Genomic DNA, 23,467 nt, shown 5'->3' on the forward strand with positions numbered 1-23,467 from the left:
GGAAAATTTCCCTTCCCCTATCTGCGGAGCCACCTCTCATCTAAGGCTGACATCGATGCGGAGATCCAACATCATATCCAATCCGCGTGTGTCACCTATGGATGCCTAGGGATGAGAGTTTCTGACGACCACGGCATCTGTGCTGATACCAAGATGCTTGTGTACAAGGCAGTGGTCCTCCCAACTTTTCTAGACAACTCAGAAACGTGGACCATGTACAGACACCACCTCAAGGTCCTGGAGAGGTACCATCGACACTGAGATGGATTCTTGGTATCAGCTGGGAGGACAGGCATACTAATAATAGCATCCTTGAAGGAGCCAGGAGCACCAGCATCGAGGCCACAATCATCCAAAACCAACTCCAGGAGTTATGACTCTGACCATTAGATATCTTTTATATTAAAACAAACTTTAATTCAAACACAGAATTATCCAAACGAACATCAAAGAAATAGCTTTATAATTATCCTGCACAGACCTTTGGAGAGAGTTTATTTCAAGAGCAGATCCAGTACACCTCTAACAGCATTTGGTAAAACTGCTGTTCAATTTAAAATCCTACAACACTGCAAAACTACAGACAGACCTGGCTTCTCCCATTAATGTTTGCATCCTGCTAAATTCCATGACCTGCTCCGTTAGGAGTAAATACAATCTCTCATATTCTCTACACTCAGGGGAATCCCCAGTAATAATAACAATATTCCATTAGCCCTTTATCTGTAACCAAGTAAGTCATTGGAGTGAATGTTTACCTCACCTTTTACGACTATTTAATTACAGCTTTAGTAGACTACCTGTATGTATCTTAAACCAGGGTTTTTAATAAACTGACTGCAACAGAATGTAATATATAACAATTTCTAGTCATCACAATTTACACACTTTTGGGGAGTGGTTTCCTCCACATTGAAAGCATTCAGTGTTTCTCTTAGACTGTTTAAATGTTTGGTATTGAGTAATTCTTCCCACTTCGGCACACAATTCAATGCCTGAGCTTGATACTGCACCCTCACATCTGGTACCATTACTACTCGCAGTTTCTCATCCTATTGGATGGTCTTCAAAGCATTGTTCACCTTAATTCTTTTCGGCACTCTCGATTGCTGACACCATTTCTAACACCTTCTTGAAAATGAACTCGGACTCGGCCAACAGTTTATTTTGTACGCTACGTTATTAACACTGCACACAAGCTGATCTCTTTGCATTTCGTTCAAAGCTGATCCAAAATCACAGTAATCTGCGATCTACTTTAACCTGGTTAGAAATACTGTGATGGTCTCCACCGAGGCTCTCCCCATCGAGTTAACCTATATCTTGTCAGTGTCATCGGGGCTTTAGGGTGATAATGCCCCTTCGCTAGCTCCACTAGAACATAGAACATAGAACAGTACAGCACAGAACAGGCCCTTCGGCCCTCGATGTTGTGCCGAGCAATGATCGAGCAACTAGCTCTGTAAACAACTTAGTATCAGGAGCCTTTGAAGATGTTAAACTATGAATCAGATTATAAATTTGGATCCCGCACACAGTAAGTAAAATTACGTCCTTTCCCTCATCCCGCTCTATTCCACCAGCCCTGAAAAAATACTCCACCATTCAATATACTACTCCCAATTCTCAATATTTGGGTCAAAGGCCTCTAGCTTCCTGAAGAGAGGCATAATTGTTCTCTCTTCTTCAGGCCTTTAATGATCTCATTCACTTTGCAGTTTTTTAACGACACTCTCAAATTCCTCGCTGCTAATGGAGCCGCTCCCATTTACCTTGTCTTCAATGTAATAAAGGAAGGATTGGCAACCACCAGTAGTATGTTTAATGAATTACAATGATTTGTTTGCAAATGGTATTTATACTTTCACAATGTTACCACTACTAGCTCGAGGATCTGTTCTAGCTGGAAAAGCCCGCGCTCTGCATCAAGATCCCCATGCTCGATTTCCATTGGGCGGTGAGATCACATGACCTTCCTGATAGAAACACAGAAAAAATAGGAGCAGGAGGTGGCCATTCAGCCCTTCACCATTCATTATGATCATGGTTGATAATCCAACTCAATAGCCTAATTTTGCTTTCCCCCATATCCTTTGATCCCCTTCATTCAATTGTTATATCTCCTTCTTGAAACTATACAATGTTTTGGACTTGACTACTTCCTGTGGTAATGAATTCCACAGGCTCACCACTCTCTGGGTGAAGAAATATCTCCTCATCTCAGTCCTAAATGGTCTACCCCGTTTCCTCAGACTGTGATCCCTGGTTCTGGACACACCCACCATCGGGAACATCCTTCCTGCATCTACCCCGTCCAGTCCAGTTAGAATTTGATAGGTTTCTATGAGATCCCCCCTCATTTTTCTGAACTCCAGCGGATACAATCCTAACTGATTCAACCTCTTCTTATATGTCAGTCCTGATTCAATCTCTTCTTATATATCAGTCCCTGGAATCAGTTTGGTAAATCTTTGCTGCACTCTCTCTATAGCTAAAACATCTTTCCTCAGATAAGGAAACCAAAACTGCACACAGTATGCCAGATGTGGCCTCACCAGTGCCCTGTATAATTGCAACAAGACATCCCTGCTCCTGTACTTGAATCCTCTCGCAATGAAGGCCGGCATAACATTTGCCTTTTTGACCACCTGCTTACCTTCAGTGACTCGTGTACGAGGACACCCAGCTCTCGTTGCATGTTCCCCTCTCCTAATTTATGGCCATTCAGATAACAGGCAGCATTCTTGTTTTTCCACCAAAGTGGATATCCTCATATTTATCCAAATTATATTGCATCTGCCATTCATTTGCCCATTCACTCACGTTGTCCAAATCACACTGAGGATCTCTGCATCCTCCTTACAGCTCACCCTCCCACCCAACTTGGTGCCATCTATAAATTTGGAGATATGACATTTTGTTCCCTCATCTAAATCATTCATATATTTTGTAAATAGATGGGGTCCTAGCACCGATCCCTGCGGTAACCCACTTGTCCCTGTCTGCCAATTTCAAAAAGACCTGTTAACTCTTACTCTTTGTTTTCTGTCTGCCAACCACTTATCTATCCATCTCAATACACTACCCCCAAACCCATGTGCTTTAATTTTACATGTTAATCATTTATGTGGAACTTTGTCAGAAGCCTTCTGAAAGTCCAAATACACCACATCCACTGGCTCCCCTTTATCAATTCTACTAGTTACATCCTCGAAGAATTCCAGTAGATTCGTCAAAAATTATTTCCCCTTCATAAATCCATGCTGACTCTGTCCGATCCTGTCACTGTTTTCTACGTGCTCTGTCATAACATCTTTGACAATGGATTTTAGAAATGTCCCCACTACTGACATCAGGTTTACTGGTCTGTAATTCCCTTTCTCTCTACCTCTCTTTTTCAATAGTGGAGTTACATTAGCCACCCTCCAATCTGCAGGAACTGTTCTGCAGTCTATAGAATCCTGGAAGATGTCTATTTCTAGAGCCACCTCCTTCAGTTCCATGGGATGTAGATTATTGGGCTCTGGGGATGTATCAGCCTTCAATCTCCATCAATTTCCTCAGCGCCATTTCTCTACTGATATTGATCACCTTCAGTTCTTCCCTCTGACTAAACTCTGCATTTCCCAACATTTCTGGTATCCTTGTGTCCTCATTTGTGAAGACAGAACCAAAGTATGTATTTAGTTATTCAGCAATTTTGTTGTCCACTAATATACATTCCCCTGTTTCTGACTGTAAGGGACCTCCATTTATCTTCACCAATCATTTCTCTTCACGTACCTATAGAATCTTTTACAGTCAGTTTTTATGTGCCCTGCATGCTTACTTTCGTACTCTATTTTCCCCTTCTTAATCAATCCCTTGGTCCTTCTTTGCTGAATCCTAAACAGCTCCCAATTCTCAGACCTGTTGTTTTTCTTGACCTCTTAATGGGGCCAGCTACTACTGTATAAACGCAGAGCACATAACTAAACAGATTACAACCTTAATTGACCCCGGATTGGAGATCTGACTTAAAGGCAATAAGAACTGCTAATGTGAAAAAGGCAAAGGAACTAAACCCTTCTAAAGTTGATGAAAGGTAACCTTTGGAACTTTATTTTGCATCAAACCATTCTGTACTTGATCTGAAAGTGCTTGATTCTGAAACAAGTTGCAAAATGTGCAAACATCATTTACTCATCAACACTTGTACCTTCGGGGCAGCACGGTGGCACAGTGGTTAGCATTGCTGCCTACGGCGCTGAGGACCCAAGTTCGAATCCCGGCTCTGGGTCACTGTCTGTGAGGAGTTTGCACATTCTCCCCGTGTCTGCGTGGGTTTCACCCCCACAACCCAAAAGCTGTGAGGATAGGTGGATTGGCCACGCTAAATTGCCCCTTAATTGGAAAAAATAATTGGGTCCTCAAAATTTATAGAAAAAAAACCACTTGTACCTTCAATGTGTAGAAAACATTGCCAAATAATAAAATGCAAGTTCAAATATTTCATTTTTAAAATTCTCTCATGGGATATGGGTATCACTGGTGAGGTCAGCACTTATTGCTCGTCCCTAATTGCCCCTGAACTAAGTTGCTTATTAGACTATTTCAGAGGGCAGTTAAGAGTTAATCGCATTGCTGTAGTTCTGGAGTCACATGTAGGCCAGATCAGATAAAAGCGGTAGATTTTTATCCCTAAAGAATGTTGGTAAACCAGATGTTTTTTGCTAAACATGATAATGCTAGTTTCATGGTCACCATTTCTGAGACTAGGTTTCCATTCTAGATGTATTAATTGATTTCAAATTCCACCAGCTGCCATGATGGGATTTGAACCCATGCTCCCATGGGTTCATGAGGTCAGGGCCCTGGATTATAGTCCAGTGACATTGCCACTGCAACACCATCTCCCCCTTAAGAAAAGTTAAAATTGTAATATTTTCCCTTTTAGTAAAGCTAATATATTCTCCATTGTTCCTAAAGATAGGACATATATTTTGTGTTTTATCGAAAGTGTTTTATAATGATTCCCATTCAGATTATTTAGTTTAGGTCCAAATGGTATAATCCATTAATTGTGGTATCACTAATAGCATAACTCCTAACAAGATTAAAATGTAAACCTTCAGAAGAAGTAAAGGAAAACTGGCAAGTGATGTAAGGTGCATCGGTAAATTAGTTTTTTTTAAGCAGAATTAATTGGGCTGGATTTTGCGGTCAGCAGCGAATGAACAAAACCGGGATTTTGCACTGCAAGTTCCTCTTACCCAATCATCCAAAAGGCATAGCATCCACTGTGGAGAGTCTGGGACTTGGTAAACATATGTGTATCTCCTTAACCAATCAGATTGAACAACATTGGTGATCAATGCAGAGTCTGAAATGGGAAGTGTCTGTCAAAATATTGAGGTAAGGGAAAGAATGACTGGATTAAGCGCAAGAGATAAAAGAGACAAATGAAAAGTGAAGTATTTATTTGCATTTCAATTTTTTTCTGGTTTTCTCAATAAAAACAATAAAAATAATGAATTAGACTCCACATTTGTGAAAAATTATTTTTAGTGCCAGAGAAGTTATTTGGCGGTAATTAAGGCTTACCGTGCTATTAAAAGGGCATTAACACTGAAATGGACAAACCCTAACTTCTTCTGTGTTAGTTTAGACCATGTATAACAGCCAACTACTCCAACATCATGCTGTTCTATGTATTTTGACGAGTCTATTAGTTAATTACTGTTATACTTCAGCCTTTGGACACCTTAGACAGCAATTTTCTAATTTCTGCATTTAACTGGTCCCTGGAATTTGCTGTCTGATTGCTACATAACAGTGGACATTTTTAGCCTCACTACTATTTCTACTGACGAATACTATCCATTATGGTTTCCATGCTAAGATCTTTCGGCAATTACAGTTTCATAAAGCAAAGTTATAGGGTAAAAGTTATATTTTTGATTTAATAAACTTACAACTTTATCTTTATGACTGCCAATACATGGTCCAAAATACTCCACTGCTTTCTAAGTTTATTTTTTATTGAGTAATTTTTTTTGCACTCAATAAAGAAAGTGAATTTAGAGCTAGAAATAAACAGAACTCATCTTTATTAGACACCAATGTCAGCACCAGTCCTCCCCCAGAAACAAAATTCCGCCACAGAAGTGCCTAAACCTCTACCTCCTTCAACTAGGATTATTTTTTTTTCAGTTTTCACTAATAGCAATGCTTCCAGATTCTGCATAAAATTGCCAATTCAGTCTCACTGTATTCTGAATTATGGATATCTTTATGCTGTGGATTCATGCAAGCTACAACTGATTGAAGCACCCAAATTGACAATTATAGCCAGCAGGGCAAGGAGATCTTTAGTTCTTTAATCTGGGCTAGAAAGGACCCAGTGTGTTAACCGATATTGTACCTTGAAATCCCTGGCAAAGTGCATTTCTTAAGAGAATGATTTATAGAAATTTTCTCACCAGCCCATTGTAAGGCACTGATTCCAGACATTTAAGTTATTAACAGAACATTTTATGTTATAAATGCCGCTTTATATTCACCTTATCCATTATCATTTATAGAAGCAATATACAAGTAAAATGAATGGCAGACAGGTAGAAAGAAGTCAAAATATATATTTTATTCAATTTGTTTTATTCTTTTTCGTACAAAATTTGTTCTCAGTGTTGTATACAAAAATAAATACATAAGATGTTTCTGTTGAATTATTTTTATGATTAATTTTAATCACATAGGATTTAAATACTATACAATAATTTATTATAAATACTCAAGACAAATTCTACTTAGAGATTTCATTTTGATTGTGGTATTGTTTATAATGGTGAAACCAGCAGCAGTTCTTATCACAGTAAGAACATAATTCAGCAGGTTTAAGACCAAAGTACAAAATGACATTATAACTTAACGTGACTAGATTCATAGTCTTAGTAAATAAATAAATATTAATTCAAAATATTATAAATATTATAAATAGCCACGGTGCATTACTATTTTCAGTCTCATAGAGCTGAACTAAAACCAATACTGCTGGTTCTGAATATAGAACAACTTTGTTATCCACTATAAAAGCAGATCTCATCCAGGAACTTGTGAACTAAAATGTTCATACAGTGTTGTTATTGCTGTCATAATGGAACAGCTGTCGGGATTCAATTCATGAATCGAATGGCTCGAACAGTGCTCTCCATGAAGAGAGCAAGGTTTCTAAGGATCACGTGAATTTTCAATTGCTTATCCCAGACACTTTTAGGAGGATTGCCTGGAATAAAAGCCTCCTTGTGCTGGTTGGTAATACTTTCTTGAATTTTGTTCTAGAAAACAGAGAACAAAACAGCATTCAGTAATACACTTTACATGCTTGTCTAAGAATATGGTGCACCAAAATGAAACCCTATCACTCTGGCATTAAAAACTCACTGAAACTATGGTAATGACAAATTGGCATCTGAAGGAAATTGCATACTCTAATCCTGGCTCTTGTGACCACAAGTCAGTCATTACATAGCAGGATTTCTTCAGCTTGCTAACCCAATGAAGGAGTATCTCTCTGTTTAGCCGACTTTATCATAGATTCCTGTCAATGTTAATGCAACATTCTGGCTTAATTAATATCATTGCATATTAATATTCACCGTGGGTGGCACGGTTGCACAGTGGTTAGCCTCACAGCACCAGAGACCCGGGTTCAATTCTGTCCTTGGGTGACTGTCTGTGTGGAGTTTGCACTTTCTCCCTGTGTGTGCATGAGTTTCCCCCGGGTGCTCTGGTTTCCTCCCACAGTCTAAGATGTGCAGGGTAGGTGGATTGGCCATGATAAATTGCCCCTTAGTGTCCAAGGTTGTGGTTACCGGTTGCACGTGATAGTGCGGGGAAGTGGGCCTGGGTAGGGTACACTTTCAGAGGGTTGGTGTAGACTCAATGGGCCCAATGGCCTCCTTCTGCACTGTGGAGATTCTGTGCTAAGGGCACTGAATAAAGGTATTACCAAGCATTGTACTAAAACATTTGTTGTGAATTACAGCGTAATATTTGCATGCCTTTTGTCCAAGGGCTGAGGCTTACATTGCTGTTTTCTTCAAAACCTGAGAGCAAATCTTTGGAATTCACTGATTAATTTAAGCCAACGCCCTAAGTTATTCCTAGCTGTGGCTTAAACAATAATATGACGAGCTGAAAATCTATTCTGTATGTAAAAATCATTTTTGGATTGTTTGCCTACATGTTTCAATGGGAACTAGCATTTAGTGAGTCAGCCAATTGCATGGAAACTATTTTCCATCCATGCTAGTTGCAAAAACACAATTAGACAAAGAAGCTGTCTGGTTTAAAGGATTTACTTTTCTCAGAGACATTCCCTTTCCTCACAATTGAATCTTGAGGGCTAATTCTATGATTGAGAGCTCCTGGTAGGAAATGATATTTTCAGGGGCATTGGTTGGTGATCCCACTGTTCCTGCTTTTCTGTTCAGTTGGATGAATTTACAGTGGAGCAGATCGGTTACTTTCCAGGCATCACTTTTTGTCAGAGCTGACTGCTGAATTTAGTCCTTTTGCTTCTATGTCCTGTGTAATCATAGAATTTACAGTACAGAAGGAGGCCATTCGGCCCATCGAGTCTGCACCGGCTCCTGGAAAGAGCACCCTACCCAAGGTCAACACCCCCACCCTATCCCCATAACCCAGTAACCCCACCCAACACTAAGGGCAATTTTGGACACTAAGGGCAATTTATCATGGCCAATCCACCTAACCTGCACATCTTTGGACTGAGAGGGGAAACCGGAGCACCCGGAGGAAACCCACGCACACACGGGGAGGATGTGCAGACTCCGCACATTTATTCATTGTTTATTCGTTGGACTGCGTCACAAAATGTTAGGCGTTTTAAGACTGAGGAGCACATTATACTGACAAATTTCCAGTCTCCTCCGCACTATTGGAGTTTTTAACTCCAGTGTACATTTGTTCATATGTAATTTCAAACATAATTAATTGAGAGCCTTTTGTACATTTGTCTATTGATCCTTCTAAATTCCTAGATTAAAATGACTGAATAATTTGCTGCAGAATTGTGCTTTGTCTTGGTCCATTGATTTAGTTACTTTGCTGATGTTCTCACTTGCTTAGTAATAGAGCTGTAAACAGCGCTTACTTCATAATACCCTCTTAGCAGTTATTACCTGGAGAATCAGTAAATCAGCCAGGTTTTTCATGCTGACCAGCAATAATTCCGCTTGCTGCTTTTCATCCTGAATCCATTGTTTCACAGATAATAGATGCTTTTTATATTCATCAAGGCTCTTGACAACCTTTGCCAAACATTTTTTCTGCAAAGAAGACAAAAACTTCCAAACATTAATAAACACGCAAATATTTCTCTCTGGTGTCTGATGAAATTTGTAAATTCAAGTCTGAGTAAATTTAACATGAGAAATTGCTCTCACTTGAAGAGGAATTTCTACAATGCAGACAAAATTCATTTTAAATTCTGCCTTTATTAAGATGCAAAAAAAGTAAACTTGGTTGGTTGTAGATTAGAATCTTCTCTACAATACCAGTTAAGGGTGGCTGGTTTCTCAAAATTGAAGTGCTGCAATACCATTGTAGGCAACAGAGCAGCACAGTGGCACAGTGGTTAGCAGTGCTGCCCCACAGTGCCAAAGACCTGATTTGTTTCTGGCCTTGAGTGACTGCATGGAGTTTGCACATTCTCCCTGTGTCTGCATCAGTTTCCTCCAGAGGCTCTGGTTTCCTCCCACAGTACAAAGAATTGCGGGTTCGATGAATTGGCGTGGCCTTAGTGTCCAGGGACGTGAAGATTAGGGGGTGGGGTACACAGGGTAGTGCGCCTGGGTAGAGTGCTCTTTTGGAGGGTCAATGCAGACCTGATGGGCCGAATGGCCTTTGTCCACACTGCAGGGGTTCTATGATACAACATGCCAAGCCTATATGGGCATTTTCAATTATTAATGAGACTAAAGCAATTTACAGAGGAAAGAGTTGGTGCAAAAGTGTAGTGTTACCAAAATGTAGGAATTAGTGCTTTATGGAAACAGAATGTGCATGCAGATGTTAGTATCTTTCAGATATCAATATTATGCATCAACTATCTTGATGTAGTTGCAGGCTTTGTGCAGTGAGTTTCTGAGGTCTAAGACACAACTCAACCATATACTCAACCACTGACACCACCATAAGTAATTTACTGGTATGATTTATAAAGACAAAAAGGAGTAATCTCAGGAACATTCCGAAAGTTCAGATAACTGCTGTTATTTGCTTGAAATTTGCTCCTGCAGCAAGTTAGATAATTGAAAATGCTCAGTGACTGATGTACTGGTAGATACCCACCACATATCGGGATACCTACAGAAAACTGCTTCAGTAATACTGCACTGTTGCACTGGAAATGACAATGCGAAGGAAAATGATTTTGCCTACTTTCAGAGAAAGCAAATTTCGAAATGAAGAAGCTTACCTTTTGGAAGGCCCGGCTGAAACACCTGTCTCTCTTCCCAAGCTGTGGCAGCTGCATGTTGTACATTTGTAACGAACTCATTTTCCCGTCACACAAGGAAAAAATGTCACACAACTGGAAAATAACACCCAAATATATTGTTACAAAAACAATCACTGCGATAAAGGAGGTGGTGTTAAAAAAAAAGAGGTTCTATTCGTGGATTTAATTAAATGGGATCAATAAGTTCTTCAACCAGAGGGCTGATTACAGAACATGGGTAAGGCTCTAAATATTAAATCATGCTTGCATTAATTCCTCTTAAGTTCAGACTCACTTGTCGGTTGCGCAGTTCCACAGCAACATTCCGGATGAAAAGAGCCAAAGGTTCAAGATTCAAGTCCCTCAGCTCAGCGCTTGGACCCGAAAAGTCCTCAGAGTCTCCGGAAGATTCCGGCAGCGGGGAGACGGCAAGTGGAGACATCAGGGCGGCTGTCACCCACAGCGACAACAGCAGGACAGGCTGGCACAGATCTGCAAGAGAAAAACAATCGGGCCGTCAGTCGCGGTTCTCCCCGGAGACAAGAGCCACCGGCAGGGCTGAGAGAGCTGAGAGTTTGTACTAACAGTGAGGCGAGGGCATCCTGAGGGTCACAAGCTCTGCCGATCGGGTGTGTCTGTGTGGAGCTGTCTTGGGGTCGAGTGCTGAGACCTTTGGTATCATTACGACATCTGGCCATTTATGTATTGCCCAGGGTAAATTTGTTGGATTCCCCAACGGAAACCCCAAGAACGTGTTTTGAAATCCGCGTATTTTTAACTTCCTCCTGTGAGGAATCTCCAGTATAAAGGGGGAAAGAGAGTGTCATTTTATTTTAAAACAGAATTGCAAGTTTGTAAATATTTTCCGTTGGCTGAAATAATAGAAAATACAACGGCCAAGCAATTGATGTGGTCTTACTGCCTGGGGTTTACCACATTAAAAAAAAACATGATTTCCAAATGAGCTAAATATTACAAATAATTTAACACTGCTGGGTGAAACCAGTTTCACTCACTCATCTCTTCTGATTTTTGCTCTCACCCCCCTTTCTCCTCTCCCTCTCTCATTACCTCAGAGATAAATGTCTTGTGACTGATCACATCCTTCATGTTATCGGCATCTTTTTCTGGAGATTGAACTTTATGAACAGTTGCAAGAAACCACACCTCAGCCACACAAAGGCTATACACAATGCGTAAAATATTATTTGTCCATGTAATTACTGTTCAGTAATTCATTTTCTAGTCTACATCAGTTATCCCCAGGTTTCACTGGAGGCGGGGGTTGCCAAGACCAAAAAAAAGCATAGCTCAGACCAATGTGCCGGTTCCATATAACACCCGGGAGATGATCATTTGTAGTTACAGCACTTCCAGTCTATAATGTTAGGCCACCCAATCCTAAACCAAGCAGCTCGGCGATTATTATCATCTTTAATAGTGTCACAAGTAGGCTTACATTAACACTACAATTAAGTTATTGTGAAAATGCCCTAGTCGCCACACTCCGGCGCCTGTTTGGGTAGACAGAGGGAGAATTAGAATGTTCAAATCACCTAACAAACACATCTTTCGTGACTTTTGGGAGGAAACCGGAGCACCCGGAGGAAACCTGGTGTAGTCCATCCAGTCCAGGTGATTTATCCACCTTCAGACCATTCAGTTTCCCCAGAACCTTCTCCTTGATGATGGTCAATACACTCACCTCTGCCCCCTGATTCTGGGAGTTCTGGTATCCCATTGTTGTCTTCCACCGTGAAGACTGATGTCAAGTAACTATTCAGTTTCTCTGCCATTTCTTTGTTTCCTATTACTACTTCTCCAGCCTAATTTTCCAGTGTTCCAATGTCTATTCTTGCCTCTCTTATCTTTTATATATTGAAAAAAACTTTTCCTGTCTTCTTTTATATTACCAGCTAGCTTACGCTCATATTTCATCTCATCCCCCTTATTGCTTTTTTAGTTGCCTCTGCTTGCTTTTAAAAGCTTCCCAATCCTCTGACTTCCCACTAAACCTCGCCACATTGTATGCTTTTTCTTTTGCTTTTATGCAAACCTTGACTTCCTTCATCCGCCATGGTTGCCTTGTCCTCTTGTTAGCATGTATCCTCCGCCTTGGGATAAATTTCTGTTGTGCCTCCCGAATAACCCCCCAAAATTCCTGTCATTGCTGTTCCACTGTCTTCCCTGCTAGGCTCACCTTCCAATCAACTCTGACCAGCTCCTCCCTCATGCCTTTGTAGTTACCCTTATTTAATTGTAATACCGTTACATCTGATTCCAGCTTCTCCCTCTCAAACTGCAGGGTAAATTCTATCATATTGTGGTCACCTTAAGTTCCCTAATCAAGTTTGCCTCATTACACGTCACCAAATCTAGAATTGCCGGTTCCCTAGTTGGCTCTGCCACAAGCTGCTCCAAAAAAGCATCTCTCTGACATTCCACAAATTCCTTTTCTTGGGATCCACTACCAACTTGATTTTCCCAGTCCACCTGAATATTGCAGTCTCCCAAGATTATTGTCCCCCTGATTAAATGTCCTGTGTGTTCCTCCTTTAAAGGATTGTTTTATCTTCCAAGACAAATTTAAATGCTGTAAGTTTTGCAGAGGGATCAATTAAATACTTTAAAATCACATGTTGACATGAAGGGCGGGATTCTCAGTTTCTGAGACGGGCTGGATTTTCCGATTCTGAGACTAAGTGCTGACTCCGGCGTGGGAACCGGTGGTGTTTTACGACTGAAAAAATGGCACAACAACCCCCCTGCCTGTGGATTGGCTCCTCGCCCCCAGACTGTGTTGGCGCTGACTTAGTCCGCAGCTGCCAAGCCGAGGTTCCGAACATAAATACCATGAGTGGCCAACGCTGTCGTGAACTTGGTCCATCGGAGGTGGAGCATCGGCGGGAGGGGGGGGGGGGGGGGGGGCTGGAGGGCCTCAGGTAACATCCAGAGGCCGTCCCGACGATGTGAAGCGTTCTCCTAGAGTACGCTGTTTTAGAGGGGGCGGTTCAGCAACTGTTCAGCAACTGTTAAGCAGCCAGCACCGGCACCACATGCAACACATTCGATTCCAAATAGAAACGGTGAAGGATTCGCCAGTTTCATGATTGACACTCAGGAGGCTGACAAGCTGCAGCCGGATATACACACTTCACACCCCACACACAACATCCCAGCCATCAAGATGGTAGCAAAACGTGCAGCCCTAAGATTCATCAACGCTGAGCTGGAGATCCTGGAGGAGTATGACCCTGTACCCTGGCCCTGGAAGGAGGCTACCAGCCGCAGCCATTCGCTGTACCTAGGCGCAGGTGGCAGAGTGGGCAGCGCCGTGTGGAACACTGTCCAGACTGGGCAGCAGCGCCGAAAAAAACTGCACGACCTGCTCAGGGTGAGTAGGCAGCACTGTGCCCCTGGCACCATCCCCCATCCCACACACCCCTTCCCCCCCACCTTGAGGGCAGCAGAAACCCCACCCTGCACCACATGCCGGCACCCATACCGGCTGCCATTTCCGGGTGCCCTTACCACTAAAGCCACAAGCTACCCACCCCCTGTGCTGCATGGGTTGGACTTTCTAACACTTTCGTTTTGTGTTCCCCCACCCTCCCCCAGGAGAAGGCCGCCCACGATCACCAGGAGTGGGAAAAGACAGGAGCGTCCCGGGACCGCTGGATCTGCAGTCCCTCACTGTGGCCGAGTAGAGGGCCCTGGACATGGTCGGCTTCCTGGAGGAATGGGAGGTCACCAAGGTGGAGTTCGGCTGTGAGCGAGAAAGTGGGACCCTGCTGAGTTGCGGTTCCCATGTGTCATCTGTGTCAGCCCCTCCCAACAAAAGCTTCACCCCCACACCACCCTCAACCACACGCTCACCACCACACCCCTGACCTGTGGTCTAATCATCTGCCTTGCAGGAGCAGCTGGAGATGGGGCGGGTCCATCTGGCGTCCCCGCTCCCTGCCAGTGCCACAGCTGGAACACCCCCATAAGCCAAGCAGCAACGCGAGCAGCTCGGACGGCAGCCCTCTGCCCAAGACTCAGGACATCCCGGAGCTCGAGTCGGAGGATGACAAGGATTTCCAGTCACAGCTGACTTCACCACACTCCACCATCCCAGAGACACTCACCTTGATTGGGCACTTCAGTGAAGAGGCTCCTGGGACACTCTCCTGGTGTGCACAATACAGCTGCTCCGGTACAGCAGATGGAGGTACGAACTCCTGAGAGGGGGGACAGTTGGCGGGCAGGCCGACCCCAGGGACTAGCTGCCAGACAGGTTTCAGGCTTCTGGAACGGACAGTGCCATTGATTGTGGAGATGTAGTCGCTACATGAGGGGTTGTTGATGAGCATCCAGTACTTGCAGGTGCAGGTGGAGGAGTCCAACCGCATGCAGCAGCAGGAGGCAGTGCCGACCATTCGTGCCACCCAGGCCAACACCGCATGCGGGGCGTCCGTGGTGGAGGCATTGGGAGCGATGGTTTTGGCTATGGATCAGCATGTCCAAGGCCTGGGGCATTCTGTGCAGCGATGGCTGAGGCCCAGGACAGGTGTCTCACAGGTAACCATGTGCCTGAGCCACCTGGACATCGCAGCAGCACTTCTGAGCATGGTCCAGTCACAGCAGGACATGGCGCAGACACAGAGGGAGGTAGCCCAGTCCCAGAGGTGCAGTCACTGGCTGATGTGACACAAACCCAGAAGGTAGTGGCACAGTCAATGGGTGATGTGGCGCAGTCCCAGATGGAGAACATCCACTCCCTGTGTTCCATGGCTGCAAGCATGCAGATCCTGGTTGAGACCAGAGTGGACCTCCAGGACAGGCAGCGCCAGGTGGCAGGGGAGCTTCAAGGGATAGCTCCGCTCGCATCCCTGTCCCATGGAGTAGCCCAGAGGCCATTGGGCACCCCGAGGGAGGAGGAGGTGATGGGGCCATGCCGTTGACTCCCGTAGGGGAGTTGCTAGAACACTGCAGCACCTGGGACTATCCCCTTCTGTCCCTGCTGCATCAGGTATGCAGTGGGCGGAACAGGATGGCACCACACCACACGGGACACCCGAGCAGCAGCAGGACCCATCGGGGGTGTGGGGGTGTGATGTGGTGTCTGTGCACCTGGCCAGTAACACCCCCCCCCCCCCCAACCAGTTGGAGGCAAATTATCAAGTGCGCCAGGATGAAGGCGTCGTGCACACTGGCCGGGTATCGGGCGCAGACGTGAATGATGTGCAGCTGATGGTCACACACCAGCTGCACATTGACTGAGTGGAACGCCTTTTGGTTTCTGAAGACCAGCCTGTCATGGGCTGGTGCTCATAGGAGGACATGCACCCCGGTGATCACCCCTGGACCTGGGGCATCCCTTTGGTGGCAGCAAACCCTGCTGCCCGGGCATCCTGGTGGGATCGGTCCACATTGAAATGGATGTATTGACCCGCCTGGCATATAGGGCCTCTGTGATGGCACAGATGTACCTGTGCACCAAGGTCTGTGAGATCCTGAACAGTCCCAATTTGGCGCTTGGAAGGACCCCATGGTGTAAAGGTTCAGGGTGACCATCATCATGACCGCCACCGGGAGCAGGTGTCCTCCCCCAATACCCCGCAGTGCCAGGTGTGCCATGATCTGACAGATATATCACATTGTCTCCCTGCTCAGCCAGAGTCTTCAATGGCATGCTTGGCCCAGCAGGTCCTCGAATGACAGGTGTTGCCAGTACACACGAGGCCTCGTGCAGCACTTCCTTGGTGCTTCCTCCTCCTCGGCCTGTTGAGCGGCTGGCTCTCCATCCTGGGTGGCTGCCACCTGTTCCTCTGGGGCAGGCACCGCTGCTACAGCTTCCTCCACCTCGAGCAGCTCCAGCTCATACAGCCGCAGGGCATCCCCCAGGGCTGCGACGACGGGGAGGAAGGCCACCAGTGATGGTTGAATTCCAATATCCATTGTCTGCCGGAGGTGAAAGGCCGGCATATTAGCTTGGTGCATTGCACCATCCCCAATGAGGTCCACCGGGCTACATAATGGCCCCGGTTGGCACCGCGGACAGTGCCCCACATGTCCCCCCAGCCTCCCCGTTCCCGCACCCCTGGCCCCATCGATTCATTTCAATGTGCACTGTTCTTGCCAACGTTATCCTCTATGGTTTCCGCCTGGCACCCCATAGGGGCAACTGCGGGCATTGTTTTGGGTGGGCCGTCGGCAAGGGAGGGGGGTGGTGTATGGCGGAGGGTGGGGTGAAGACGTGGTGGAGCCCATTCGGACGGTGTCACTCTGCAGAACCAGAGGTCAAGGAGGGTGGTCAGTGGGGTTCATAGCATGATGGCTGCCTTGCCGGCTGGGGTAATGGTGGTCCATGCCTGGACACCGCCCCAGTCCCGTGGGGGGTCACCCTGACCACTTGGCTGTTCCCCCGTCAACCCCGCCCCCCGCCCCTTGCCCGGTGCTGGCAGGATCCCCCCCACCCCAGACAGTCCACCAGTGTCTGGCCTGGCAGCGGACAGTCGCTCCTCTCTGTCTCCTACCTCCTCTCTCTCCCTCATCAGCCACGACGCCGGTTTCCAGATTTTTAAAGCACAAGTGAACCGCACTGTTGAGAACTCAGCCCATTGGAGGAGGAGAATCGTGGAGGCCCCGGAGAATACTGGGTCAGGCCCACCAATAACATGCAAACAGTGTTGACTATGTGTGTTCCGGAACGCATTGACGCCGCTGTCGAGGTGACAGAGAATCCCGCCCAAAGTCTTTCATATTTTGCTTCTTTGCTGAAAGAATTCAATGATTCTCAATCAACATTTCCTGAAATAACCAATTTTGCATTTACTCAGAAGACTACTAACAAGGCTTCATGCAAAGGCTGATTGATTTAGGGCAGCACGGTAGCATTGTGGATAGCACAATCGCTTCACAGCTCCAGGGTCCCAGGTTCGATTCCGGCTTGGGTCACGGTCTGTGCGGAGTCTGCACATCCTCCCCGTGTCTGCGTGGCTTTCCTCCGGGTGCTCCGGTTTCCTCCCACAGTCCAAAGATGTGCAGGTTAGGTGGATTGGCCATGATAAATTGCCCTTAGTGTCCAAAATTGCCCTTAGTATTGGGTGGGGTTATTGGGTTATGGGGATAGGGTGGAGTTGTTGACCTTGGGTAGGGTGCTCTTTCCAAGAGCCGGTGCAGACTCGATGGGCTGAATGGCCTCCTTCTGCACTGTAAATTCTATGAAAATATCTATGATTTAAATGCAAGTGTGTAAAATTGGGAATGACAGGTTCAAGGTGATGGGGGAAAGTTTAAGGGAGACGTGCGGGGTAGGTTTTCACTCAGAGAGTGGTGGGTACCTGGAACGTGCTGCCAGAGGATGTGGTGGAAGAAGGCACATTAGCAACATTTAAGAGGCATCTGGATGGTTAGATGAATAAGGAGGAAATAGAGGGATTTGGACCGAGTAAGGGCAGAAGATTTGTTTTCAGTAAAGGCGTCATGATCAGCACATGCTTGGATGGCTGAAGGGACTGTTCCTGTGCTGTACTTTTCTTTGTTCTTTAACTTTAAGAGCAAAGGTTAAACAGGTTGGGACTCTATTCACTGGAATTTAGAAGAGTGAGAGGTGATCTCACTGAAACATATGGGATGCTTAAGGGGCTTGACAGGGGAAATGCTCAGAGGATGTTTCCCCTCATGGGAGAGTCCAGGACCAGAGGACAGAATCTCAGAATAAAGGGGCACCAAGTTTAAGACTAAGATGAGGAGGAATTTCTTCTCTCAGAGTTGTATGTCTTTTGGAACCCCTTGCCACAGAGAGCTGTGGGGGCTGAGTTTTTGTGTATATTTAAGACTGAGATAGGTAGATTCTTGGTCAGTAAGGGAATCAAGGGTTACGGGGAAAGGACAGGAAATTGGATGTGATGAATGTCGGATCAGGCATGATCCTATTGAATGGCGGAGCAGGCTCGAGGGGCCAAGCGGTCTACTTCTGTTCCTAGTTCTCGTAGTCTTCTTCTCTCTGCTTCTGCCTCTGTCCATCCTAACTCCCCTCGCTACCCACATCTTTCTCTTTACATCTCTCTTCACATTTCTCTTCACATCTTTCTCTGCCTTCCTCTGTCTCTACTGCCTCTGTCCATTCTTTTTCCGTTTCTATTTGTCCTTTTTTCCAAAATGGCTTCTCGGGACCCTTTTTTTATACCTTAAATGTTGAAAGCCACCTTAGCCAATTGTTGGAAAAACAAACAATTAGTCTATAACTTGTCAATAATGAAATAAGAAGTAGCCCATTCATTTTTAGCTAATTATGCATATTGCCTCAGTTTTAAAACAATGTTTCTTCTCCAACTATATCTCGTATCTTAAGGCAGGCATTGGTCTTGATCAACAACGGATCAACATCGCTGTCTGACGTCTGGAGTTGAGGTCCCTTAGACAGGGCCTATTCAGTCCTTCTGCTAGTCAAGGTTAACATTCATATATCTCTTTATTCTTTATCATGAGAAACAGATTAGGACTGGATTTTCAGTCGGTGGGATCCTCCGTTTTGCCAGCAGCACACTCACGCCTGCGAATTTCCCGATGGCGTGGGGGTGCCCACAATGGGAAACCTCATTGGCCAGCTGCCGGGACAGGAATCCCGCTGCCGGCGGGGGCGCGCCACACCCGAACACGGGTGTGGCGGACGGAGAATTCTGCCGATTAATCTTTTCTCTCACAACACTTTAAAAATGTATATTAATGTTAGAATGCTTATAATTATAAAAATAAACATTTGTGTTATAAATTACACTTCCAGCATTTCTATTAATGAATTATGTAGTCTTTAATTGTCTCACTATTAAGGCTCTACTTAACTAATCTGTCTGGTTTCCAATAATGCTGTTTAGTTTTTATTAAAATGGCTTTTATCAATTTCAGCTGAGAACAGTTTGGTTGGAATTCTCCAGCTGTTGGAATTCTGTTTCTGCCAGTCCCTGCGGGTTTCCCGGCAGCGTGGAGTGGCTTCGATGGGAAATCCCATTGACAAGCAGCGGGAGTGGAGAACCTCGGTGCCAGCGGATGGCAGGCAGCTTGAGGACCAGACAATCCAGCACAGTAATTCAAGCTACAAAATGATAGTCTCAGGAACATAGAATTAGGCAATTCAGCCCTTCAGGTCTGCTCCACCATTCAATCAGATCATGGCTAATCTCTTCCTGGTCTCAAATCCACCTCCCCACCTGTTGCCCATATCCCTTTAACTCATTCTTTATTAAAAATATATCTCTCTCTCTTGAAACCATTTAATGACTCAGGTTCCACCGCATTATGGGGCAGCAAGTTCCACAGATTCACCCCACTCTGTGAGAAGTAGTTCCTCCTCATCTCAGTTCTAAATCTACTGCCTCTCAACCTATATCTGTAACCGCTCATTCTAGATTGTCCCACAAGAGGGAATATTTTGCATACACTTACTTTATTAATCCCTTCTAGTATTTTATATACCTCGATCAGATTCCCTCTCATTCTTCTAAACTCCAGCTAGGGTAAGACCAAACTGCTAATCTCTCCTCATACGTCAACCCTTTCATCCCTGGAATCAATCTGGTGAACCTCCTCTAAAATCCCTCAAATGCCATCACATCCTTCCTCAAATAAGGAGACCAAAACTGGACACAATACTCCAGATGTGGTCTCACTAACACCCTATACAATTGCAACAACACTTCTCTACTTTTATACTCCAGTCCTTTTGCAATAAATTTAATAATCTGTATTGTCACAAGTAGGCTTACATTAACACTGCAATGAATTTACTGTGAAAAGACCCTAGTCGCAACATTCCGGCGCCTGTTCGGGTACACAGAGGAAGAATTCAGAATGTCCAAATTACCTTAAAGCATGTCTTTAAGGACTTGTGGAAGGAAACCGGAGCACCCGGAGGAAACCCATGCAAACAGGGGGAGAATTGCAGACTCCGCACAGACAGTGACCCAAAACGAGAATCGATCTGGGACCCTGGCACTGTGAAGATGCAGGGCCAACCACTATGCTACTGTGCTGCCCACAAATCATAACATTCCATTGCCTTTTTTATTACATGCTGTACCTGCATTCCAACTTTCTGCGATTCATGAACAAAGACACTCAGAACCCTCTGCCTAGATGCATCTTGAATCTGCTTTCCATTTAGATAATTTGCCTTCTATTTTTTCAGCCAAAATGGATCTCTTTATACTTATCGACATTAAACTCCTTTTTTTTATTCGCTCATGTGATGTGGGCGTGCCAGCATTTATTGTCCATCACTAATTGCGCTTGAGAGGCCAGTTAAGAGTCAACCACATTGCTGTGGGTCTGGAGTCACATGTAGGCCAGACCATGTAAAGATAGCAGATTTCCTTTCTTAACGGACATTAGTGAACCAGATGGGGTTTTCCGACAATCGACAATGCTTTCATGGTCCTCATTAGACTTTTGATTCCAGATATTTAATTGAGATTAAATTCTATCACCTGCTGTGGTGGGAACCTGGGCCCACAGATCATTATTCTGGGTCTCTGGATTACTAGTCCAGCGACAATATCACTACGCCACCACCTTCCCTATTTTAGGATCATCCGCACATTTTTCGGCATTACACATTGTCCCTGCCTGCAGATCATTTATATAGTTTGTAAACAGTTGAGGTTCGAGGACTGACCCCTGCGGCACCCCGCAAGTTACAGTTTGCCATCCAGAGAAGGATCCATTTATCCCGACCCTCTGCTTTCTGTCAGTCAGCCAATCCTCAATCCAATCTAGTACTCTACCCCCAATCCCCTCCAATCTCACCTTCTGGATCAGTCTTTTATGCAACACCTTGTCAAACGTCTAGATATACCACACCCGCAGGTTCCCCATTAACCACCTTGTTGGTTATGCCTCAAAGAACTCAAGCAAGTTTTTCAAGCATCACATACACCTCATAAAACCATGCTGAAAATGGTGTATTGAGATTTGTCTTTCCAAATGTTCAGTCATCTCCTCGGTAATGATCAATTCTAGCAACTCCCCACGACAGAGGCCAAACTAACCAGTCTATAAGTTTCCTACTTTTTGCCTTCCTCCCTTTTTGAATAGAGGTGTCACATTATCCTATTTCTAATCCACCAGGAAATTCTGAAAAATCATAACCAATGTATCCACTATCTCTGCTGCCACCTCCCTTAATACCCCAGGGTGCAGCCCATCAGGTCCCAGAGAGTTAACTGCCCCAAATCCCATCAGTTTATTCAATACCATCTCCCTAGTGATGGTTATTGCACCAAGATCCTCTGCATGAAGACACAGCACGGTGGCACAGTGGATAGCACTGGGACTACGGCGCTGAGGACTCGGGTTCGAATCCCGGTCTTGGGTCACTGTCCGTGTGGAATTTGCACATTCTCCCCGTGAAGACAGGCAAAATATGGGTTTTGCCTCCGTAAATCTCGGTGTTCTTCATTATTACCTCACCAGTATCATCCTCCAAAGGGCCAACATTTACTTTCACTTTCACTTCCTCTTTCTATACTTACAGAAGCTTTTGGTATCAGTGTTTATATTTTCTGCTAGTTTCCTTTTATAGTTCATCTTAGCTCTTTTGAATTTATTCTTAATATCCTTTTGCTGAACCTTAAAGTGTCCCAATCCTCCAGCTTGCCACTAGCTTTTGAACTATGGTATGCACGAGTTTTTGCATTTATGCCTTCCTTGACTTCCTTGTTTAACCATGGAACCTTTTTTTTTATTTTACAATTCTGCTTCCTCTCAGGAATGTACTTTAATTAGAACATAGAACATAGAACAGTACAGCACAGAACAGGGCCTCGATATTGTGCCGAGCAATGATCACCCTACTTAAACCCACGTAACCCGTATACCCGTAACCCAACAATCCCCCCATTAACCTTACACTACGGGCAATTTAGCATGGCCAATCCACCTAACCCGCACATCTTTGGACTGTGGGAGGAAACCGGAGCACCCGGAGGAAACCCACGCACACATGGGGAGGACGTGCAGACTCCACACAGACAGTGACCCAGCCGGGAATCGAACCTGGGACCCTGGAGCTGTGAAGCATTGATGCTAACCACCATGCTACCGTGAAGCCCCTAAATTGAATTGCTTTTTCTTAAATTTAGAGGACCCAATTATTTTTATTCCCAATTAAGGGGCAATTTAGAATGGCCAATCCATGTAACCAGCACATCTTTGTGCTGTGGGGGTGAAACCCACGCAGACATGGGGAGAATGTGCAAACTCCACACGGACAGGGACCCAGGGCCGGGATTTGAACCCGGGTCCTCAGCGCTGTAGTCCCAGTGCTAACTACTGTGCCACATGCCACCCCAATTGAGTGTATTTAATATCTCCTGAACATCCGCCATTGTTCCTCAACTGTCCTACCTTCAATTACCTATCCCCAGTCTACTTGGGCCAATTTTTTCCTCAGCCTGTAAAATTACCTCTGGCACTCTCTTCTCTCACTCAATCTGAATTTGAAATTGTAGCATGCTGTGATCACTCCTTCCAAGAGGATCCTTAATGACAACACTATTTATCAAACCTTATTTGTTAAATAATACTAAATCTAAAATAGCCTGCTCCCTGGTTGACTCCTTAACATATTGCTCTCAGAAGTAATCCCTCATGCATCTATGAAATCACCCTTGAGGCTACCCTTGCCAATTTGATTAATCCAGTCAATGTGCTGATTAAAATTACCCATGATTGCCATTGTGCCCTTCTCACAAGCCCTCGTTATTCCTGGGTTTATACTATGCCGCACTTTGGAAGTATTGTTCGGGGACCTGTAAATTACTCCTCCAAAGGAGTTTTATCCTTTTTTTTTATTTCCACTCAGATCGATTCAACATTTGCCCTTAGTGCAAATATAATTTCTTTTTTTTTAATTTAGAGTACCTAATTATTTATTTTTCCAATTAAGGGGCAATTTAGCATGGCCAATCCACCCAACCT

At 44.7% G+C, this 23,467-nt stretch overlaps 1 protein-coding gene across 1 annotated transcript; it reads right to left on the reverse strand.

Annotated features, from left to right (window-relative positions):
* Positions 1 to 7,154: 7,154 nt before the first annotated feature.
* LOC119965668 (interleukin-6-like) lies at positions 7,155 to 10,946 on the reverse strand. Its single transcript, XM_038796433.1, has 4 exons — positions 10,800 to 10,946; positions 10,484 to 10,597; positions 9,186 to 9,332; positions 7,155 to 7,316 (listed from the first exon to the last, which is right to left on the reverse strand). Exons 1-4 carry the CDS (start codon positions 10,944 to 10,946, stop codon positions 7,155 to 7,157), a joined length of 570 nt encoding a protein of 189 aa, XP_038652361.1.
* Between the last annotated feature and the right edge of the window lie 12,521 nt (positions 10,947 to 23,467).

This window comes from Scyliorhinus canicula, chromosome 5 (genome assembly GCF_902713615.1).
Source record: "Scyliorhinus canicula chromosome 5, sScyCan1.1, whole genome shotgun sequence".
Taxonomy (NCBI): Eukaryota; Metazoa; Chordata; class Chondrichthyes; order Carcharhiniformes; family Scyliorhinidae; genus Scyliorhinus; species Scyliorhinus canicula.

What these genes read in the sequence shown, in the direction of transcription:
- LOC119965668 (XM_038796433.1), bottom strand. Translation starts at nt 10,946, where the DNA reads ATGTCTCCACTTGCCGTCTCCCCGCTGCCGGAATCTTCCGGAGACTCT. An exon ending in TCAGCCGGGCCTTCCAAAAG is followed by an intron (nt 9,333 to 10,483) that starts GTAAGCTTCTTC and finishes TCTTCTTTGCAG; the next exon opens with AAAAAATGTTTGGCAAAGGT. An exon ending in CTGATTTACTGATTCTCCAG is followed by an intron (nt 7,317 to 9,185) that starts GTAATAACTGCT and finishes TCTGTTTTCTAG; the next exon opens with AACAAAATTCAAGAAAGTAT.